Below are 21,222 nucleotides of genomic sequence, written 5' to 3' on the forward strand. Positions count from 1 at the left end.
TAAAACCACTTACATCTGGCAGAATTCCCTTTATGAATCTCAAATAAGCATCAAATATGACATTTCAGCCTTGACTGTATCTTTACAGGTAAAAATGTATTTTTGATTTGAGCCAAAAGGCTTTAGAACGTTATATTTTTAGAAAGTGAAGTGCCATTTGGTAGCAAATGGCTTAAGGTTTCTCTTCACAGGAATGGTTTGATCAGATTTATATTTATTTGTTTGCTTTAATTTAAACAATGTTCAACATATGATTTTATAGGATTGTTTAGATGTTACTTATTTGCGGCAGGTCACCTGAAAAAAATATGAAGAAAATTCCGTTGCACTTAATCGGACAGCTGGATCCCAACGCTAAGCTTGAGGAAGGATCTATAGCAAAGGTAATGTGCAGAGTTTTTACTCTGTGTTTTTCTTACTCAAAAGTGTGTTCATTTCTCATATCCATGTCTTAATCTTCAACAAACTTCATATTAAAATTATTGATTAAATGACTTATGTACTCAAGAATCGAGAATTTTGAAGGAAAGATTCCAGTCTGTTATTACTGTACTTCGATAGGCCTTGCTGAAACTCTTGTTTTCAAGTTGAGCATGTCACTTCTGTCTTCAGGGCTGTGATTCAAGAACAGTATTCTAAAATCAAGTGTCTCAGCTAGGAGATTGTATTTTTAATAACATTTTAAATGATAACATTGAAATCATTCACATTCTACTGCTGCGTAGTCAAGTGCAGGAGGCTGCTTTCTGGAAAAAACATGAATTCCTTCCTTATGATAGATTAAGCCATGGCGTCCGCAGGGAGGCGCAAGGAGGGGCGCTGCCCCCCCCCCCCCGGATCTCCGGTGCGGGTTGTAGTGCTGTGGTGCAGGTGCCATTCTTTTTTTTAATGCTGGCACTCCAGCATCCCAGTGACTCACTGGGCTGCTGGAGTGCGAGCGATGTTACAAAAAAGAATGGAGCCTTTCCGCACCACGGGCCCTAACTCTAGTGTCTACTGCCGGGCGGGGAGGTCACCATTGTGCAGAGGTGGTGCTAGGTGCCTCACTGTGCCTGTCATTGGTAACTGTGCACTATGCTACTACTCATCAAACTTAGCATAGCACTCAGCTCCCAATGACAGCGGACTGCTCTTGGCCGTGAGTCTCAACAGCCACCCTGAGTCTCAGGCATAATTGCAGGCAGGCGAGGCAGCACTGACATTGGGTAGCTGAGCGCTACCAATGATAGCCGACCAACTGCATCGCCTGACTTATGCAAGTCGAGAACTGGTCTGGACCAATCATGGTCCGACTCCGACCTGCTCCCGCCACAGACCCTGCAAGTGCACACACTGCGCAGGCTCCTCTCCAGCAGTGTTGCCAGATTGGGCTGTTTCCCGCACAAATAGGCGATTTTTTCCCATTTGTGCAGGAAAAAACAGCCCTCGCAGGTTGCAGAAAGTTGGGCTACATTTGCCCATGTGTCCGCAAAATCCGTGGTTTCCGCGGCACCCACAGATGATCTGTAATAATCAGGGCCGTCAATCATTCATAGCTAGAATGCGCTACTTATGACGGCCCTGTTTCTTGTTTCTGGTCTGCCCCAAGAGAGAAAGGACCAATGATCTCACGAGGGGCAGTCCTGTCATCATTTTTTTTCTTCACTTTTGAATCCATGCATTTGCCTCTTTTGCGCGGGCGCACAGTAGACTCCGAGTGCTGTGGTCTGGAGCTTGAGAGGCAGAGTCAAAAACGTCATGGCAAGGGCTGGTTGGCCAACCCTGCAGCCTGCTTCCGTGTTCTGTTGCGCGTGGGAGTCCTTAGGTGCCAGTTATAACACACGAGGGTCTGAGGGAAGTTTAAAGTCCTAAATGGGTTCCATCCCCCTAATTCTAATATATGAAAAACAAATGGAATCCATAGGACTGCAAGGAGGTTATTTTTTTGAGAAGAAACATATAACTCTTAACAAGAATATAGAGGCTATCACAACTCTCTACGTTAATGAGTGTATGTTTGAGAAGAAAGCAAAGAAAGAGACAAAGAGACAGAACTCACAATTGCCTCAGGATAGTCAGTATCCCATCAATACACAACCATGTGCCCAGTGTCATCATCTGGGGTCCCAAACAGCACTCCTATGTCTCTCTTGGAAATCAGAGCGAACACTAAGAGAGCTGTATCCTTCTGTGTGATACTTGCAGAAGGAAAACAAATAAGATTGTGTTTAGAAATGGGGTGAGTTAAGGTAATATCTATTGTGCAGTGCAAACGATACTGTGCAATAAAGTGCTTAAAAAGGATAAACTAATGAGATAGTTTACTATCCTTTCTACTGCTAATCCTAGCAATGTCTCATAGTTTCCCTATTAAAAACAGAGTGAAAGTGAGAAAAAAAGATACATAACAGTTTACAATTAATCACTGTTCACACGGTCTACATGTTTCAGCCCCTCAGGAATATTCTCCCTGGCTTTCTTCAGGAACTATATAATTATCTTGTCAGTGAAATCACATTAAATCAAGAAAGATCATACATACAGTATTACTGATGTGATATTCTCATTCGTACCCTTGATGTAAGCATGATGGCTGGACTGCATCTAGGGAGAATAGACATAACATCTCTTTGTATATGATTGCCTTCTAATATCTTTATGCCTCATTGAATATTTCAATAGTAACTTTATTAACAAAAAGCTTACCATTGCTTCACAAGGGGTAAGCCTCACCTCACTCGGCACCAGCTCAAGTTGTATTTGAGGCCCGCTCTACAAAGAAAAAAGTCCAACAACGCTTGTTTGTATGGACAATATTGATATGCCTTGATCATCAATGTAGAAGTTATAAAACCATAGCAGAAAAACAGCAAGCCGTTAAAAACCTCATAACCATCACAACTGTAGTCGCTGGTTGGATCATGTTATCCTTGGCACCCTATTAATCACCCAAAAAAAAATCTGTTTTAGATAAGTATGGATCAATGTCATTACTTCCTTGGTTTAGTTGGTGCCCCCAAGAAACGGTGACTATTCGAAGGCACAATAACAAGGATCTAAAGCTTTATTGATATAAATGTATCTTGTCACTAAAGCCCCCAGCACTTGGTGTGCAGGGCGTATTGCTTAAAGCATGCAGTAACCATCCTATTCGGTACATATATTCGCAATGGCCCGTCAATCAAAACGTGATAATTACTTCACATGGGCGTAATATTTTATACTACCGAGACGAGGGCCACAGTCGCAGTACTCAAAAGACCGACTCTCTTCCATCATAACATGCTTTGCATGCCGGTATTTATAAACGACAAACAGAAAGGACTCGTTTGTTATCCCCAAAAGAAAGAATATAAGAGAGAAAAATACCCTGTTTAAACCCACTTGTGCAAGAGTAGGCCACTGTGATGCAAGTTTTTGCTCCTTTCTTGTAAGAATCATATAGTGACGAAAAAACGTTCACAAATACGAATAAGTGCAGAGGTATCACTATACTCTTGACGCACTTACTGTGGGCTACAAATTAATAACGAGAGCAGGTCAGAGACATGCGCTTACCTAACCGTCGGTGTCCCCAGGGCAGAAACTCCGCTGGAGTGGAGGTGCCTGGGTACCGGCGGACCGCCATTTTATCCTCTATTGTGAAGATCTAACTAGGACGTGCATGACGATGATGTATTGACGGCGTCGTACATCAGAACTACTCGACTGATGGGAGTAATAGTTCCTAGTGTAGTTGAATAAAGTTTTAGGAACTGACCAAATCTCGCGAAAAGGTTTCGCTTCATAACCGGGCGTAGTAGCGTCTCTGAGAGTACTACCTCGTTTAATAATGTCTGACGGACGACATATACGTGAACCAATAATAATGTTTGAAAACAAAAAAAATTCTGTTGTTGGGCTTTAATTCAATCATGCATGTCAATAGTATTTCAAAGACTTTCAGAAAGGACTACTCGGCTGATGTCATGCCGGCGGGAATAGTAGTTCTTTCTGGAATTAGATATAGTTTTACGAACAGAGCAGACTTTGCGACAGGAAATCTTTGCCTAGAAACGAGGCATAATGGAATCTCAAAAGCTTCCTCCTCATTTCTTAATGATTTATAGACAGATTATATGTCAATAATGTTGTCTAGTATAAATGGGATGAGTACAATAGTATTCTTGATATCCTCTTGGTTATCTATATATTCAGTAGTCCATTCTCCCATCATCATATTATTGCTTGGATCATTATGTACACTCAGTGTATGGTTTACTGGCATATATCTCTGATGGAAACAATTTATAGATTTACAACGAGATTTATGGGACTGAACTATGGATACAGATTATCATTATACCGATTTGAGCGATGTATTTCAACAATCTGTAATTACTATGAAATATAATTTCTTGGCTAGTGTCAACCAAGGGATGGTGTCATTCAAACCTGTGACGTCACTTGACAGTCTGAAGACCCATCGTTGCTCACGTTAAAATAACAGGCTTGAAACATCACTTCAATGTGGCGGAATGAAAGGTTTCTCTAATGCTGTCCACTCGAAATCCTCTGGTTTGTGGCTTGTCTCAGCAAAGTGTCTATTGAGTTATGTCATTGTCTTCTTGCACCTGAAGGTGCTTTTATTATCCATCATGCAGAGCTTTACTTTTCTTGTTGTCATACCTACATATTTGTTGTCGCAAGGACATGTTATTAGGTAAACTAGGTTCTCGCTGTTACAATCTGTGAAGAACTTCTGCTCCCATGGCATGACTGTTTGGTTTAGGCACATACCCCACATGATCCACGCGGGAAATGGCCTTGAACTTTAGGTAGGTTCCATAGAGCCGTTTCTGAATCTTGTTTCGAGCTCAATGGCCGGGTATGAACTAGTCTATCTTTTAGATTCGTACTCCTTTTTAGAGCAAACAGTGGTAGTGGTATCTTGTCCGAACAGCTATTCAGAATACACCAGTGTTTCCTGACGCTCTTCTGAATGCTGTTGGTCAATGCACTAAAAGTATGTACACATGTCAGACGGCCCAAGGGTGATCTTTCTGTTGGTATCTCGATCAACACTTCCCTGTTGTTATTCTGGGCACGTTTCTTAGCTTGTCTGATCAGGCTTTTTGGATACTTCTTTTCTTTCAACTGATGTTTCAAAACCTCTGAGTGTTCTTCATATTTTGCCAGTGTGGTGCAATTTCTCCGTACTCGTAAAAATTGCCCATAAGACAAATTTTGTCGTAATGATTTTAGATGTTGGATATCAAAGCTCAACAATGAATTTCGCGCCATAGGTTTCCGGTAGAGTTCACTGTGCAGTTGTCCTTCGGTATGAAAAATAGATATATCAAGAAAGGCAATTATTTCTTTGTGTGCCTTTATTGTGAATCTCAGGAACCAGTTCCTACTGTTCAACCAATCCCTGAAGGTCATGACTGATTCTAGAGTTCCTCTCCATACTACCAAAATTTCATCAATATATAGCCTCCATAAGCATATTGATAAAAAATGATGATTAGACAGTGTGAGGACATGTTCTTGCTCAAAAGCATGGACGTATAAAGTCGCCAGACTTGGCGCGAAAATACTGCCCATGCTGGTGCCAGACACTTGAAGGTAGATGTTCTCTTCAAACCTAAAAAAAAATTATTTCATGGCTATTTGTTGCAAAGACATAATAAACGGAACTGGGGTTTTAGAATTTAATTCAGTATCTGGAAGATGGTATGCGAGAAGTTGGCCTGGTATATGATGTTCACTATTCTAGTGACCACCTTGTACCAGTCCAAACAACCCTTATGGTGATGGTTGTAAAGTCAACCTTATAGACCAGCTATCTTAGGGGTAGCATGGACAAAAGCAGTCTTAGGCTAAACTCAAGAGGGCATGTGAAGCCAGCTGTTTTACCATATGCAAACCTTTTAATACCAAATGAAAGTACACCACACAGGTTATATATTCAAAATATATATGTATTTATTTCTAAATAAATCCCCTTAACTCTTTATGAGCATAGGAGCACAAGCGTATAACAAATAGCTTAATATAGCATACAAAAGTTGCACAAATATGGATAGGCCCTGGTGGCCCTTAAAACCATATACTAAAATAGTGGTATAAGAACCACGTCACGAACAATGGTAAGGCCTAGGGCCTTGAGAATCGCTGGGGTTACACTGGACTAACAGCAGTTAGGATGTAGGAGGCCCACAGGATGCGGGTGCAGTGTCGAAATTCACCAACACGCATGACAGGGACACTATGGTCTTTCTAGACATCACTATAACAAAGGAGAACAACCGCCTTGAAACCAAGACGTACCATAAACCCAGTGCCAAGAACAATTTGCTAAGGTTTGAAAGTTTCCATCCACGCCCTCTGAGAGAAAACCTACCCTATGGCCAGTTTTTAAGACTCCCCCGCAACTGCAGCAAAACGAATGACTACCGAACACGAGCCGGGACACTCTCAGAAAAATTAAAAGCTAGAGGCTACCCTGAGAAGATCATTCAGAAATGCCAAAAGAGAGCACGAAACCAACCGAGAGAAGCTCTACTTGAAGACAAGATACACACAGACAAGTACATACCACTCACCTGTGTGACTACCTTTAATGTGGCATCTAACCTAATGACAAGGTCGATCAATAAGCATTGGTCGATCCTGACACGGGCAACCTCCACTGGCAAAAACCCTTATTCTCATTTAAGAAATCACGCAGCCTAAAAGACTCCCTGGTGAACACTCGGCCAAAAAGCACGAACCAGGATAAGGTCCAGTCAATTACCAGAACATGGGGCCTCCCGGATATAAAGGGCCATTTTCGCTGTGGAGACTGCAGCGTGTGCCACTTAACCAAAAACACTAAAACATTGCACTTGGAGCCTGGTAAAGTCTGGAATCAATCAGTACACACAAACTGTAATAGCATCAACGTTGTGTATCTAATCAAATGCCCGTGCAACAAATTATACGTGGGCATGACAAGCAGAAAAATTAAGCTAAGAATCTGCGAACATCGAAGCACCATCCGTTGCAAGAAAAGTGCCACCAAATTAACAGAACATTTTTTACTAATGAATCACACTCCTAATGATATGGAAAGGACTGTCATTGAACAGGTACAGACAGGGACCCACATCCACCAACAGCTCTTTGAAAAAGAGCAGCGCTGGATTTAAAGACTTTCCACACTTTTATCAGGATTAAATGACAATATTCCCTGGGGCACAGTCTTGCATAGATGAGCAACCACTGCGGCTAACCCTCACGTGAAGCAGTATCCTTATCATTCACACTTGCCCTACCTAGGCTTCTGTATCGCCTTGCCTAAGTATCTTTTTAGTTATAGAGGAGTTTGGCACCCTAGCTATCTTTTTAGTTATAGAGGAGTTTGGCACCCCAGCTTCCTTTTAATACTACTGCACCCTTTTTTTTCTGGGCGCTTTATCAATCCCCTTACGTCCCCCTTTTTTATCGCGAGGTAAAAAACGAGTCTGACTACATCTTGCCAGCTCGTAATTCCCTACACGCGACATGACCCTGTCCTGCCACCGCACCTTAGGCATCCACAGTTTCCTGGGTTACCGAGCCGTCACCCAATCACGTGTCTACCGGCTCCGCCCACCCCCAGAACCAACTGCCTTTATACTGGATGGACGGCAATCTCGCTCGGCTCCGGGGTACGACGGTAGGCTTTTAGGCGTATCAGCCTTGTCCTTCCTGCATAAACTGTAAGTAAAGACCGCACGGTGAGTTCGTCGAGAGATGAACCGCCGCTTTATCCTATTGTTTAACATCGGGCCTTGCAAGCCTCACTGCCAGACAACGCGCTCTCCAGCCCAGCGCTCCTCACGGGCTACTGTTACTTCCTGTCTCCCATTCAGAGTCAGTTTAATCGGAAGAACAACCCTGCCGCTTTAACCCCGTGAGACACTAGAAACTCTAATCTCAGTAAGAAATCGCCATCAGTCCTTCCTCATTACTCCCACTACTAGCAAACAGGATGCTTTATTTTTTATAAACTATGCATGCATGATATAGGTTCACACTAAAGCTTGTGAGCGTTGTAGGTCACCCTCTCTGAACTAAGTGCTTGAGTGACTTAAATTGTTATTTCACACTCACTGTTTTCACCAATATTGATCAGTGTGAATTTGTTAGAGTGTGAGATGGAACACACAGGCCAATCAAGCCTTCATTCCTAGCATATTAGGATCACAAAGCTGATGGTTGGCAACACTTAATGCCACATAGTATGCACCTCATGGGCTATTTTATTCAGCATTGAAGGGATTTGCATGGAGCATGTCATCTAGTGAGAAACTACACCACGTTACAGGCACGTAATTTGTTTGTTTGTGATTTTCTTTCTTCCACAGGTTTCTCCCCTTTTACCTCGCCTATAGCAGTCTGGGAGGAAACCAACTGCAAGTATACAGTTAGGTTTTGGAATCGAGGGTTGGGCCACAGAAAGCACTTCGCTGACTTTCTAAGATGGCCGGTCCCACGTCTCACGTCGCCTCCACGGGTCTCAGCTTTGCTGTGGCTTTGGATCGGGCTGTTGGATGTCTGGAAGTCCGGTTCTTGTCGGTCTCTGTCGTTCGAGCTCCGGTGACCATAGGATAGCAGACCCTACTCTCCTACATGGTATCTAAAGTTTCGTCCTGTGGTATCAACGTATAAAGTGATTCCAGGTCAAATGACACTAGATAGTCCAATTCTGTGTCTAAATCGATGTCAGGAAGAATACGTAGTACGTCCTTTGTATCCTGTAGATAAGTGGGCATTGTTCTCACTAAAGGACGCAAAAATAGTCCACAAAAAGTGGACAACGGTTCCAAAAGTGAACCGATGCCTGATATTATTGGCCTTCCTGGAGGTGGACTCACAGTTTTATGAATCTTCGGTAGACAGTAGAAATAGGGCATGACTGGATGACTCATCTGTAAAAAGGAAGCTTCTTGCTCCGTAATCCACCCGTTTAGGAGGCCTTCATCTACTAGTCTTGTTATGGTCTTCTTTAACCGCTCAGTGGATCTTCTTTGAGTAGTCGATAGGAACGAGCATCTGCCAGTTGGCGCAGACATTCTTCTCGATACGCAGATGTGTCCTGAATCACAATCGCGCCGCCTTTGTCTGCCGGCTTTATTGTTATAGTGCGATCCGCAGACAAAGTGCGGATCGCCATCTGTTCTTTCTTAGGGAGGTTGTGAAAAGGAACTTTGTTTTTTGTTTTGGAGGGGATAGATAACTCTAAGGGGACCGCTTTGTCAAATGCTAATACTTTAGCAGGTACTTTAGCATACTCGTCAAGGGAGGAGTAAAATTAGAGCGTTTCTTTAGACCTGTGCTTCGCTCAGGTATGATGTCTTGCGTCGTATCTTTGTCTCAAAGGAAATAACGCAGTCACATTTTTCGAAAAAATTGGGCCAACTCACAGTTGACCAAGAAACTGTCTCCTGGATTGGTTTCCAGAAAAAGCCTAGTCCTCGATTCAGAACTTGACTCTCATCATCAGTAAGTGTACTCTGACTTAAATTTACTACAAGGCTTGTTCTGCACTGGTGCCTTCTTGGCCTATCTTTTTTGTTTGGCTTCTTGTCCTCATATACGATGTCATGGGTTGATTGCAATGTACTTGGGCATTGTTTCGTCTTCTTCCTCTCGGTCTCCCTGGGTCCAAGCCTAAAAAAGGCCGGTCCTGGAAGCTTTGCGGATGAGGTTGGAATTGTGGCATGGGAGGTTGGAAATGTGAGGGTGGAAAATATTACGCTCATGTGAAGTAATTATCACGTTTTGATTGACGGGCCATTGCGTATATATGTACCGAATAGGACGGTTACTGCATGCTTTAAGCAATATGCCCCGCACACCAAGTGACGAGATACATTTGTATCAATAAAGCTTTAGATCCTTGTTGTTGTACCTTCGAATAGTTACTGTTTCTTGGGGGCACCAACTAAACCAAGGAAGCAATGACATTGATCCACCCTCATCTAAAACAGAATTTTTTTGGGTGATTAATAGGGTGCCAAGGACAACATGATCCAACCAGCGACTACAGTCGTGATGGTTATGAGGTTTTTAACGGTTTGCTGTTTTTCTGCTGTGGTATTATAACTTATACATTGATGATCAAGGCATATCAATATTGTCCATACAAACAAGCGTTGTTGGACTTTTTTCTTTGTAGAGCGGGGCCTCAAATACAACTTGAGCTGGTGCCGAGTGAGGTGAGGCTTACCCCTTGTGAAGCAATGGTAAGCTTTTTGTTAATAAAGTTACTATTGAAATATTGAATGAGGCATAATGATATTAGAAGGCAATCATATACAAAGAGATGTTATGTTTATTCTCGCTAGATGCAGTCCAGTAATCATGCTTACATCAAGGGTTCGAATGAGAATATCACATCAGTAATACTGTATGTATGATCTTTCTTGATTTAATGTGATTGCAGTGACAAGATAATTATATAAGTCCTGAAGAAAGCCAGGGAGAATATTCCTGAGTGGCTGAAACATGTCGACCGTGTGAACAGTGATTAATTGCAAACTGTTCTGTATCTTTTTTCTCACTTTCACTCTGTTTTTAACAGGAAAACTATGAGACATTGCTAGGATTAGCAGTAGAAAGGATAGTTAAGCACTTTATTGCACAGTATCTTTTGCACTGCACAATAGATATTACCTTAATTCACCCCATTTCTAAACACAATCCTATTTGTTTCTCCTTCTGCAAGTATCGCACAGAAGGATACAGCTCTCTTAGTGTTCTCTCTGATTTCCAAGAGAGACATAGGAGTGATGTTTGGAACCCCAGATGATAACACTGGGCACATGGTTGTGTATTGATGGGATACCGACTATCCTGAGGCGATTTTGAGTTCTGTCTCTTTGTCTTTTTCTTTGCTTTCTTCTCTAACATACACTCATTGACATAGAGAGTTGTGATAGCCTCTATATTCGTGTTATGAGTTATATGTTTCTTCTCATAAAAATAACCTCCTTTCAGTCCTTAGGTGCCAGCAGGTGTAATAAGATAAGATTGGTGGTAGAAGTGTTCATTTTTCCTGCTCTGCTGCTGTCAGCTGCCCCCCTCTCTTTCTTTCTCTTATTCCCTCCCTTTTTTCTCTCTCTCGCAGCTCCTCACTCGCTGAAAACCGTGCTTCAATAAACGTCTCTTACCCTATACTGTGCTTCATTCCTTCCCCTGTGAAATGGATCCAAAGATGAAAGAAACACTTTTGTTGGAAATGTCCTCTTTTTATTACATTTTTCTGTTACAAAGTGCAGCCTCAAGACCAAGAGAAAAATAGGTGCGAAAACGAAAAATAAATAACAAAATAAATCATTAGAGTGGTCGCAAAGTGGCCAAATTGGGTTTATTCTCACCCAAACACATTAGTGCCACTTCACAGAGTTTGCCAGTGAAGCGCTACTTTCTCTTTCTCGTCATTCTTTGAACAGCATTGTTTTTCCCAGGTGTGGAAGTGCACCATTCCTGGAGGTTCTGTAATACCTGGTTGATGACTGGAGTGGAAAACTTAATGTGATCCTTATCAGCTCTTTTCCTTATTTTAGTTTATAATATGTACTGCTGCTCTTATGTTCAGGTATGTTGTCTTTTTAAACTATACTTCCTATGTTTTATAAGGATTTAAGCAATGGACATTGAAATGGAATTGGAATTGGAATGGGATTTGTAAAGCGCATGGCTACCCGGGGGCGTCCCAGCGCTGCGGAGTTGACTAGGGAATAGATGAAGTTTAAGGGAAAAGCCAGGTTTTCAGGTGCTTGCGAAATGTTAGTAGGTTAGTTTCCCTGCGGATGGCAAGTGGAAGGGAATTCCAGAGCCTGGAGGCATTGTAGGAGAAGAGGCGGCCCCCTGTCCGCGCCTTCTTGATTCTGGGGTTGTCGGCTAAGTAGAGGTGGTTGGAACATAGCCTTCTATTGGCTTTGTATGGTTTGATCAGAGCTCTTAGGATTGTGGGGCCCTTACCTTGGAGGATTTTGTGTGTAATGCAAAGGGATTTGAAGTTGACTTAGAGCTGATTTAGCAGAACACCAATTTTTAGTGCCTGTGAGAAGTCTGGCTGCCGAATTCTGGACTAGTTGAAGTTTAGAAATAACTGTTTTAGGGGCGCCAAGATAGAGGGCGTTGCCATAGTCCAGTCTGGTGAGGATAAGCCCCTGAATAAGGAATTTTCTGGAATGGGCCTGGTTCAAAGCAGGCCAAAGCAGACTCCCGCAGTTTTCCTTGCTTGGGTTTGAAAGTTGAGAGCCTGGTCGAGCCAGATACCCAGGCTTTTTATCTCTTTTTTTTAAGGGTGGGAGCTGGTCCCATACAGATCGGCCACATAGAGTTAGGGGTGAATTTTGATTGATTGCCCAGCACCAGAAGCTCAGTTTTTTCGCCATTATGTTTAAGGTGTGATCTGTTCATCCAACTAGAAATTTCTTTAAGACAGGAGCACAGGTTTTCCGGGGAATGGTCCAACTGATTCAGAGGTACAACAAGTTGGGTATAGCCAACGTAAGTGACCAATTTAATTCCAAAAGGGGCTACTATTTCCTCCAGTGGGGACATATACACATTAAAAAGTGTAGGGCTTAGGGACGAGCCCTGAGGATCCCCACATTGGAGTGGAATAGCTCGGGATCGAATGTTGCCCTCAGAGACCTGGGAGGTTCTATTTTCCAGGAATGATTTCAGCCAGGATAAGGCCGAACCTGTAACTCCTACTCTGCTAATCCGGTGAGCCAGGATACAGTGATTGACCGTATCGAAGGCTGCGCTTAGATCCAGCAGGATCACAGCTGCTGATCCTCCTGAGTCTAGAATCTTTCTCGCCTCTTCTACAACTGCCACCAGTGCGGTGTCAGTGCCCTGACCAGGGCAAAAACCCGTCTGAGAGCGGTGTAGAAGTCCACCGGACTCAAGGAAGGCGGAGAGCTGGCGGGTTACAAATTTTCCCCCACCTTGCTAATTCCTGGTAGTATGGAGATGGGATGGTAGTTACCCATTTTAGTGGGATCAAGGTGGGTTATTTTTAACAGTGCCTTTACTATGGCCTTTTTCCAGTTCGAGGGAACGGTGCCCTGTATTAGGGAGGAAATGGGTCCCTTCTGGGCCCTGTAGTCATGTGCTTAACGTTTCAGGCAAAAACACTCATTGATTTCTGAATAATGAGTGTAAAAGTGTTAAGGTAATCATGGTCTGCTTACATTTCACATGCTTTACTTAATCCGGCATTCCCTAGGAGGGTATGCGTTTTCTAGGATGTTGTTACTTTTTTTTCAGGCAGCATATTACTCTTGTCTTGTGCATAATTGGAATTGAGTCGCATCCAGGTGTTTATAGCGGGGCACAATTGGGTTGTAGCTAAAGGCAGTGCAAGTTTCTCTCAGTGGGGCAGTATAGTGTTCAGTGAGGGAGAGGATGTGGCACTACGGCCCGAGCTGCTGAATTTGGAACTGGGGAACCAGGTTCAGCCTTCATGACCTGTCCACCAGACCACTATCCTAAGGGAGTGCATTCCCATGCTAGACCTTAGAAGCCCTAGCAGCTAGACATTAGAAGCCCTGGTACCTTTGGGTGGTGTCGGTTTTTGGCGGCACAATATAAAACTTCACTAAAAAGTAAATGGTGTTTATGTAAAGCGCTCCAATAGCTTTGGGCGGTGTTGGCTTTTTTTAAACTGCACAAAAAAATAACTAATGCTAATGTAAAGCGCTCCAATACTTTGAGTCGTGTTGGTTGTTGGTGGCACTATATAAAAGTTCACTAAAAAGTAACTGGTGCTTATGTAAAGTGCTCCAATAGCTTTGGGTGGTGTTGGTTGTTGGTGGACCTATATAAACGTTCACTAAAAGGTAACTGGTGCTTATATAAAGCGCTCCAATAGCTTTTGGTGGTGGTGTTTGTTGGCAGACCTATATAAAACTACACTAAAAAGTAACTAGTGCTTATGTGAAGAGCTCCAATGCCTTTGGGCAGAGTTGGTGCATCTTGAAACTGTACAAAAAAAGTAACTAGAGCTAATGTAAAGGTCTCCAATACTTGGGTGGTGTTGGCACTACATAAAACTGCGCAGACAATGTGAAAAATAGAGTAGGTGGAGGAGGAGATCTGTGCAACAGAGTTCAGCGGAGCAAGCAGCGACCAGTGGGAGGTGGACAGGCAGCCAAGTAAATGCGGACAGCCATGGGGAGATTAAGGGCCAGATGTAGGAAGCCTAATACCGGTCGGTAACGGCCGAAGTTACCGACCGGTATTAGGCATTTGAGATGGAGGGGCCTAATTTAAGGATTCGGTAATTTACCGAATCGGTAATTTAAGGAATCAGTAAATTACCGAATTCTTAAATACCGATTCGGTAAATTACCGAATCCTTAATGTAGGAAGCACTCAAGTGAGTGCTTTTCACTTGTAAGGATTCGTTATTTACCACCAACTAATAGTTGGGGGTAAATATCGAAAACCTTAAAAAAAGCAATTTACAGCTACATTCATCATAGTCCCGTTTTGCGAGTCCTTAATAGCGATTATTAAGGAATCGCTATTAAGGACTTGCAAAACGGGATTCATGTAGGAATGGCACAAAATATTGCGATTCCTACATCATCCTTATTTGCGATTAGCAAATTGCTAATCGCAAATAAGGAATAGGATGCTCCATGGCTAGCTTGCTCCGAAGTCGTCCAAAGGATATGTAAAATGAAACAGTTAAAGTGGAAGAACATATCTATAACTACCAGAATTGAAACTTGTAAACGATAGAGGCACTATGGAAGGCAGGAAATAAAGTTAATGATGTGACTCTCTCCGGATTGACAGAATCCATGTCACATATTATAAATGAAAGATTAGTGCTTTTGGAAAATTGGTAGTAAAAGATTGGTAGTAAAGAAAATGTATGGGGTGCTAGGCCTAATGTGCAAGTAGATACAAATGGCACACAGTTCTCCCTTCACTAATTAGTGTAAAATATGGATACGGTACCTGCTGAGAATTCCAGATTAACCAGTCTTCATCACAATAAGAAGAGCGAAAAAGAAAAATTAGATTAATTTAATATTGGCATACCATTGCACAGCCGGACCAGAACCCAATTAGGGGTAAAAATAATCATAAAATGAGTAGACCAAGTGTAACATTTTACACCTGAAGCTAATTCATAAACACAAATATTACTTCAGATCTTGCATTAGTCCATAAAACAGAACACAATGTTGCTGATTGATGAGGAGGTACATTGATTACACAATAATACCAGTACTCAATTCCAAATGTCCCTGATATAAGAAGCGTTGTTACCTGGATAGAACTTGATACAAAATCTACTGAGAGAGGATTTGATGTATTGTCATTTAGTTATATGAATTTGTAAGGGTAACTCTTGCAAAGACCATCCTCAGTAGTCCCACAGTACTACGATTGCAATTATTCCTTTAGTTCTGATTTACAGAGTCCCAAAGGTTAAGTGTGGTGCTTTGCAGCAACCTCTTGTTGATTTGAAGGGTAATCAAAAAATAATAGCAACGCAAGTTAGGACTGCTGAAGACAGTACCTTTTTTCACTTTAGAGTTTTATATAGCGTGAACTCGACCCGAAGGTTTCAGAGCGCATTACATGAGCACCAGTCTCGTTACTGACGGGGACATTCATTTTTGGTAGGCACGGGGAGATTAAGTGATTTGCTGTGAGTCACAGGATGTTGAGGATCCCTGCCGAGATTCAAACCTGATTCCCAGCATTGAGTTCACCAGCTCTGGCCATTAGCCTACAACCTCTCCCCATATATATATATTTTTTATGGATCCTTACTTCTGACTTAAGCCATTCAAGTTGCAGGATTTCGACAATGTAATGTTCATAGTACTAGACTTGTGGGGTCCGCGCGAACAACTTGTAATTGGTCATGGGGAGGCCACAAGAATCTTCATACTGGCCCAAGCACCTGGTAGGGTGCGGCATGGGTGGACAATTGTAGGGAGAGGGAAGGGCGGCTGTGGGTAGGGGTTTGGTGTTCCGATCCCATGTTTGTCACTCCCTGTGGGCTGGGTTAAACTTACATTTAATCGTCTGGTTCATCCTGCATCTTGCTTTGCCATACTACCAATCCTTCCATTTGTTTCCCCATTTCTAGGCTATTAAACATTTCATATTTTAATCTCATCTAATATACTGAGGCCCAGTTGTCACAGTATGCTTACTTTGATTCAACTCAAGCGAATTATTTCGAAATGTGCAAAATTTCTTCTCCATATTGGTGCTATAATGTTCTTTACTGGATTTTGTGGATATCTTGCTATATTTGGGCTGCTACCTCAAGAAAAACATGTCCTCAAATAAGCAGGACTGGTACGCTTTCTTTGCCAGTTATTCAGAATTTTCATTATGCGGTTACCAGACCTTGAAATGCTTTGATCTTATATAAAAGGAATGTATCAAGATACTGGAAAAATGACAGAATACCAATGTTACGGACTTCATACTTCTAGGGCAGGGCATAGCACTTTTAACACGGAAGGCTAATTAGCTGTTGATAGTGTTAACGCGGGATTTCTGGTCTATAGTTATAGATCTAGATCCCAACTCAGGTCGACGGAACCGTTGGTACCTGTCATTGAGTAAAAGGCAATCCACTACTAAGTTAATCAGTTAAAGACTTTCTCCACTCTAAAGAACCACTCAAGCTTAAAAGTTTAAAATTTTATTACAAAGCCAAACTTAACTGGAGATACAAACATCTCAAAATAAGATTCAAAAGATATACGGGTATCAATACAAACATGAATTTTCTAAATGCTCTTAGTCGGCAGAAGAATATCACCAAAACAAACTCTAGAATTATCAAAGTTACGAGGATAAACACAAGCTGTAGCTTGTAAGTCATTTACAGAAAGGAAAGAAATCAGATTAGACTGTCCCTACACTAGACTAAGTGACATCCCTACTTAGCAAGATCTTAACCTAAAAGGTGTCAGCAGTGGTGACTTCCAAAGAAGAACACGCACTTCCCTTAGTCTTTGTTCCAAAACGATGTCTCGCAGTTCCCTATCTGCCTACCCATCCGCTCTCTTAGGTTCCTCAGATCATCTGCCTTGCCTCCACCCAGGGGTGCTGTCCCTAATACAAAATCACATTTACATTAGAAACGCCCCCAAAGACGCCCCTCACGTGGTGTTGGTTCTGGCGGCAACTTCCATGCTGGTACTCCTTCTAGGCCCATCGTTAGCGTTGACCTTGCTTCCCAGGCTCCTCTCCGGCAAGACGGCACCCCCAGGAAATTCCTGAAGACTCCTCCAGGCCTGTACCAGGCTCTCTTGAACAAAAGTCTATTCATCACTTTCCTGATTAAACCCCCTCGCACCTGCAAAAGACACTTTCTCTGTGGGCCCCAAATTCCGGCCTCCACCATATCTTTAAGTCGTAAACCATGTAACAGGCTCAGCGTCCTGTGCCTAACACGACTTTTCTCTAACGAGCACATGCAGATCAAACGAAATGACTTTATCTATTCAGGCCTGATAGGATTCCATGAAACGGGCCTATGCACTTCTACAAAACATTTAATTTCTTTAGTTTAAACAATATTCTAACTTATTACACACAATGATTATATAAACGTCTATAAAACATATATATCAGTCCTAGGTTCAGTAATACTTGAATCATAATAACATTAAAATCCAGATTATGTGGAAATACATCAGTTTCTTGTACTCTTTCTGAACTGCCATGTGGCCTACACATTTCCACGTTTAGCAGAATTACATTTTCCTTTACAACAGCCACATAACATGAGATTTCAACATCATTCTAACATCTTTGAACACATCTACATTTAGCTTTTTACACTCTATATAAGTATTCTATTCTAATTAAACACTATTATGTACCTTCACTCTATAATTTCGACACTCTTATATACTGTTTACTAAACTAATACAACATGCTTGTAAATATGGTGCACTTCTACAGTTTTTCTTAATTTGCGCTCTCTCAATCCCCCCTTTGATGACTTTCAGTAGTCATCACCCTCAAAACACCATCCCTGAGGTATGGACTGAGTCAAACTGAAGTCGTTTCAGTACCCCCTCGTTTCATCATCTCTAGAGCCTTTAGACTCCTGTACTGATTGTCCTGCATCGCAGTCAATCTCCTCTCTTGCCTTCTCATGGTTCTTTGCAACTTGTTTGATCTATACCATTGATACAGCCGCACCAATCCCCACAAAGTGATTATACAAATCACTATTATGATAATAGGTTTCAGTATGTACCAAATGATATTCTTTCCTAGGTTGGCAAACCAACCTCCAACTTTACCCATTCCTTGACCTACTTTTTCCCACACTGTTACCTTTGTCAAATCCTCTATCTCATGATGTATTTCAGTAATGTTTCGAATGTACTTCTCTAACGGTTTTGAATTGTCTGGAATGTAAGTGCAACATTCCTGAACCTTCAAAGCCTTACAGACTCCTCCCTCTTTGGCTAACAGAACATCTAGAGCAAGTCGGTTCTGAAGAACCATTGCCCTTATCGATTGCATCTCTCCTTCCACCAGCATTAGTGATCTAGCAGTACTGGCGGACAACCTATCTACAACTGTTGCTAATCTTCTAATCTTGACATCATTTAGTGCTATCCCTAGAATAGGAAACATAGCACCAAATACGTCTCCAACTACCTCCTCAGCGCTTACATCTCTTCTTCCTCTAGCTTGTGTTTTTCCCTCCATGATTTCTAAATCCTTAGCATGGTATATTTTGGGGAAGACAATTGCCAAATAACATGACCCATACCAATTATCTGGTAGTTTCACGTATGCATTTCTCCCACAGACAAAATATACATTTGGGATCACCTGCATTTCCTTCAAGAAATCCTTGGAGTAGTATTCTAGTTGGAAAGCATGTTCACAACTTACTTCTCCCACAAACACATTCTCGTAATAGGTCTTACCCCTATGTATACACAGTTTCCCCCTTTTCTCTCGATCTAAAGCTATTGGACCACTGCTACCCTTTCTTTGGTGTGCCCTTTCTTCCTCGGTCCAATCTGTTTTCCATTGACCTGAAGATTTTAAAATCTTTTGTCTCCTGTATCGATCATCCACCTGCCCTATAAACTTTTTCTCAATTTCTGACACTTTACAAGTCAAATTATTTCTTCTGGCATGTGAAGTATCTAATGTTTTCCATGGAATGAAAAATTTCTGTAATCTGTCTTCACTCTTATAATAATCCCACTTATTTAGGTGCTTGTAGTTTGGTACTTCTGGTAACACAGAATCAAAGTTTGAGAAGTAGTATTCAAAACGATCACGTTCATAAAATATGCTCAGCAACAAACTACATGTGATTCCATAAGTCAATGGAAGATGATGGTATCTGATACCTTCGTCTACAGAGGCTAGCAATTTCATACAGACATAACAGTTTTTAGCCTCCATAGCATCAACATATTCGTATAGCAATTTAGCATATGCATTCGATTTAAAGTTCCCCTGTGATTCATCTACATGTAACCTACGAGTCTCAGCTGCTAGTAAAGCTTTGTCTTTCTCTGTATTGTCCCCCTTTTTACTAGCAATAGTAGGTTTCTGTGTCGATGTAATCTTTGGTTTTGTTGTTGCTTTCTCTTCGTTTTCATGTCCCACTACATATGATATTGTAACCACTAAAGCTATAAGAAAAATCACTCCCACTAAAAGTGTGCCTATTATACATTTGGCCCTGCGGTTCGGGTTGCCAGCCTCCATGATCTCAAACAGTGTAGATCCAAATTTCTTTCACCGCACAATGTCTCTTGTCGAACCACACCTGGAAGCTGATAATCTTCTCCGCAAGATCAGTCTTTGTGTTCTATAGCAACAGACAACCCTAGCCCTTCTCCGTCCACTAAATGGAAGTCCCTAGTTTCTTCTTCCACTCGGCGCTAGGTTATCTCTTCATTAATTTATCTACAAAGTCTTTAGCAATCTGGAATTATACGTGTTCCAACGACTCTCATCACACCTTCTAGTATTTCTAAACGAAGAAGGAGCTCCTCGAGTATTGGACTCCTTGAACAACAAACCGGAAATTCTACTGTGTTTAAGACCAATTCTCTTATTCCACTCAGGAGAGGAGGATAGACAATATTGAGAGTCAGCAATCCTTCGACCTCCAATCCTGGTATCAGTAACTCTATTTCCACTGTTATGATGGGGTCAATTCTGGTCAGGGTCACTTGCCTCACCCTCCCAGTTCTGCGTGCTTCTGACATCTGCAGCGAGGTAGGTCCACTCAGGAGTAGAGTATCTTCTGCAAGGCACTCGCACCCTCCTTGATCTCCTTGGACCATCCTGTACCTGCTCTTTCACACCTTCGTCCAGATCCGAGTCTTCGGATATAGGAGCAAGAGTTTCCTCTCAAGCTGGCTTCAAGCTTGGCCTCTTTTTTCTTTCAGGCCAAGTAGCTGCTCCACACCTGGTTCTCCTATTTCTTGTCCTCTCACTCTGTTCTTGATCACTCTGGACTTGTTCTGTGTCTGAGTTGTTTTCACAGCCGCTTTCTCCTTCTGTGGCAACTTCAGTTTCACTGCCGTTCTGTCCTTCTTCTTCTTGTTCTGTAGCGCTCCCAACTTCTTCAGACACCCCCACAGCTTGACTGATCCCCTCTAGTGGCTCACCGTCCACAACTGAATCTTCATCTGCGAGAGGAGCTGTTTCTTCTAGGGGTGCTGGAACTCTACGCGTATGGGAAGCATGGATCCAATTCGGCAACCCTCCGCACTTCACAGCGGTATTCGTGGTAAGGATGACCTGGTAGGGCCCCTTCCAGCGCACGTCTAGGCAGTTCTTCCGGACATGTTTTTTCAGTAAAACCCAATCCCCTGGGCACAGATCATGACACAAGTCTCTGGAAGATGGGACCTCAGCAGCCTGCACCTGGAAGGACACAGAATGAATGGCGTCAGTCAGTCCCTTGCAGTAATCCAGGATTAGGTCATCTGTAATGTTCAACAAAGCAGTGGTTGGGACAGTTGGAAGTCTCATTGCCCTCCCCATCAGGATCTCATGCGGAGAGAGACCTGTCCTCCTGTCTGGTGTGCTACGCATACTCATGAGCACCAAAGGCAGAGCATCAGGCCAACTTAAGGAAGTCGATGAACATACTTTGGCTATACGGGACTTCAACGTGCCGTTGATCTGCTCCACGATACCTGAAGCCTCCGGTCGATAGCTACAGTGCAA

General features: G+C 42.4%; 1 protein-coding gene across 7 annotated transcripts in view; it reads left to right on the top strand.

Annotated features, from left to right (window-relative positions):
• Positions 1–21,222, top strand: part of LOC144769184 (uncharacterized) — a 4,448,662-nt gene that overhangs the window by 1,897,189 nt on the left and 2,530,251 nt on the right. For all 7 annotated transcript variants that reach the window (XR_013598674.1, XR_013598675.1, XM_078653198.1 and 4 more), the window contains one exon: positions 293–383. Coding sequence is in view for 5 of the 7 variants with exons in the window: in XM_078653198.1 (XP_078509324.1) it covers positions 293–383 (91 nt within the window). In the remaining 2 variants the exon portion in view is untranslated. The remainder of the gene's footprint in view (positions 1–292; positions 384–21,222) is intronic.

The sequence above is a fragment of the Lissotriton helveticus genome, chromosome 7, assembly GCF_964261635.1.
Source record: "Lissotriton helveticus chromosome 7, aLisHel1.1, whole genome shotgun sequence".
Taxonomy (NCBI): Eukaryota; Metazoa; Chordata; class Amphibia; order Caudata; family Salamandridae; genus Lissotriton; species Lissotriton helveticus.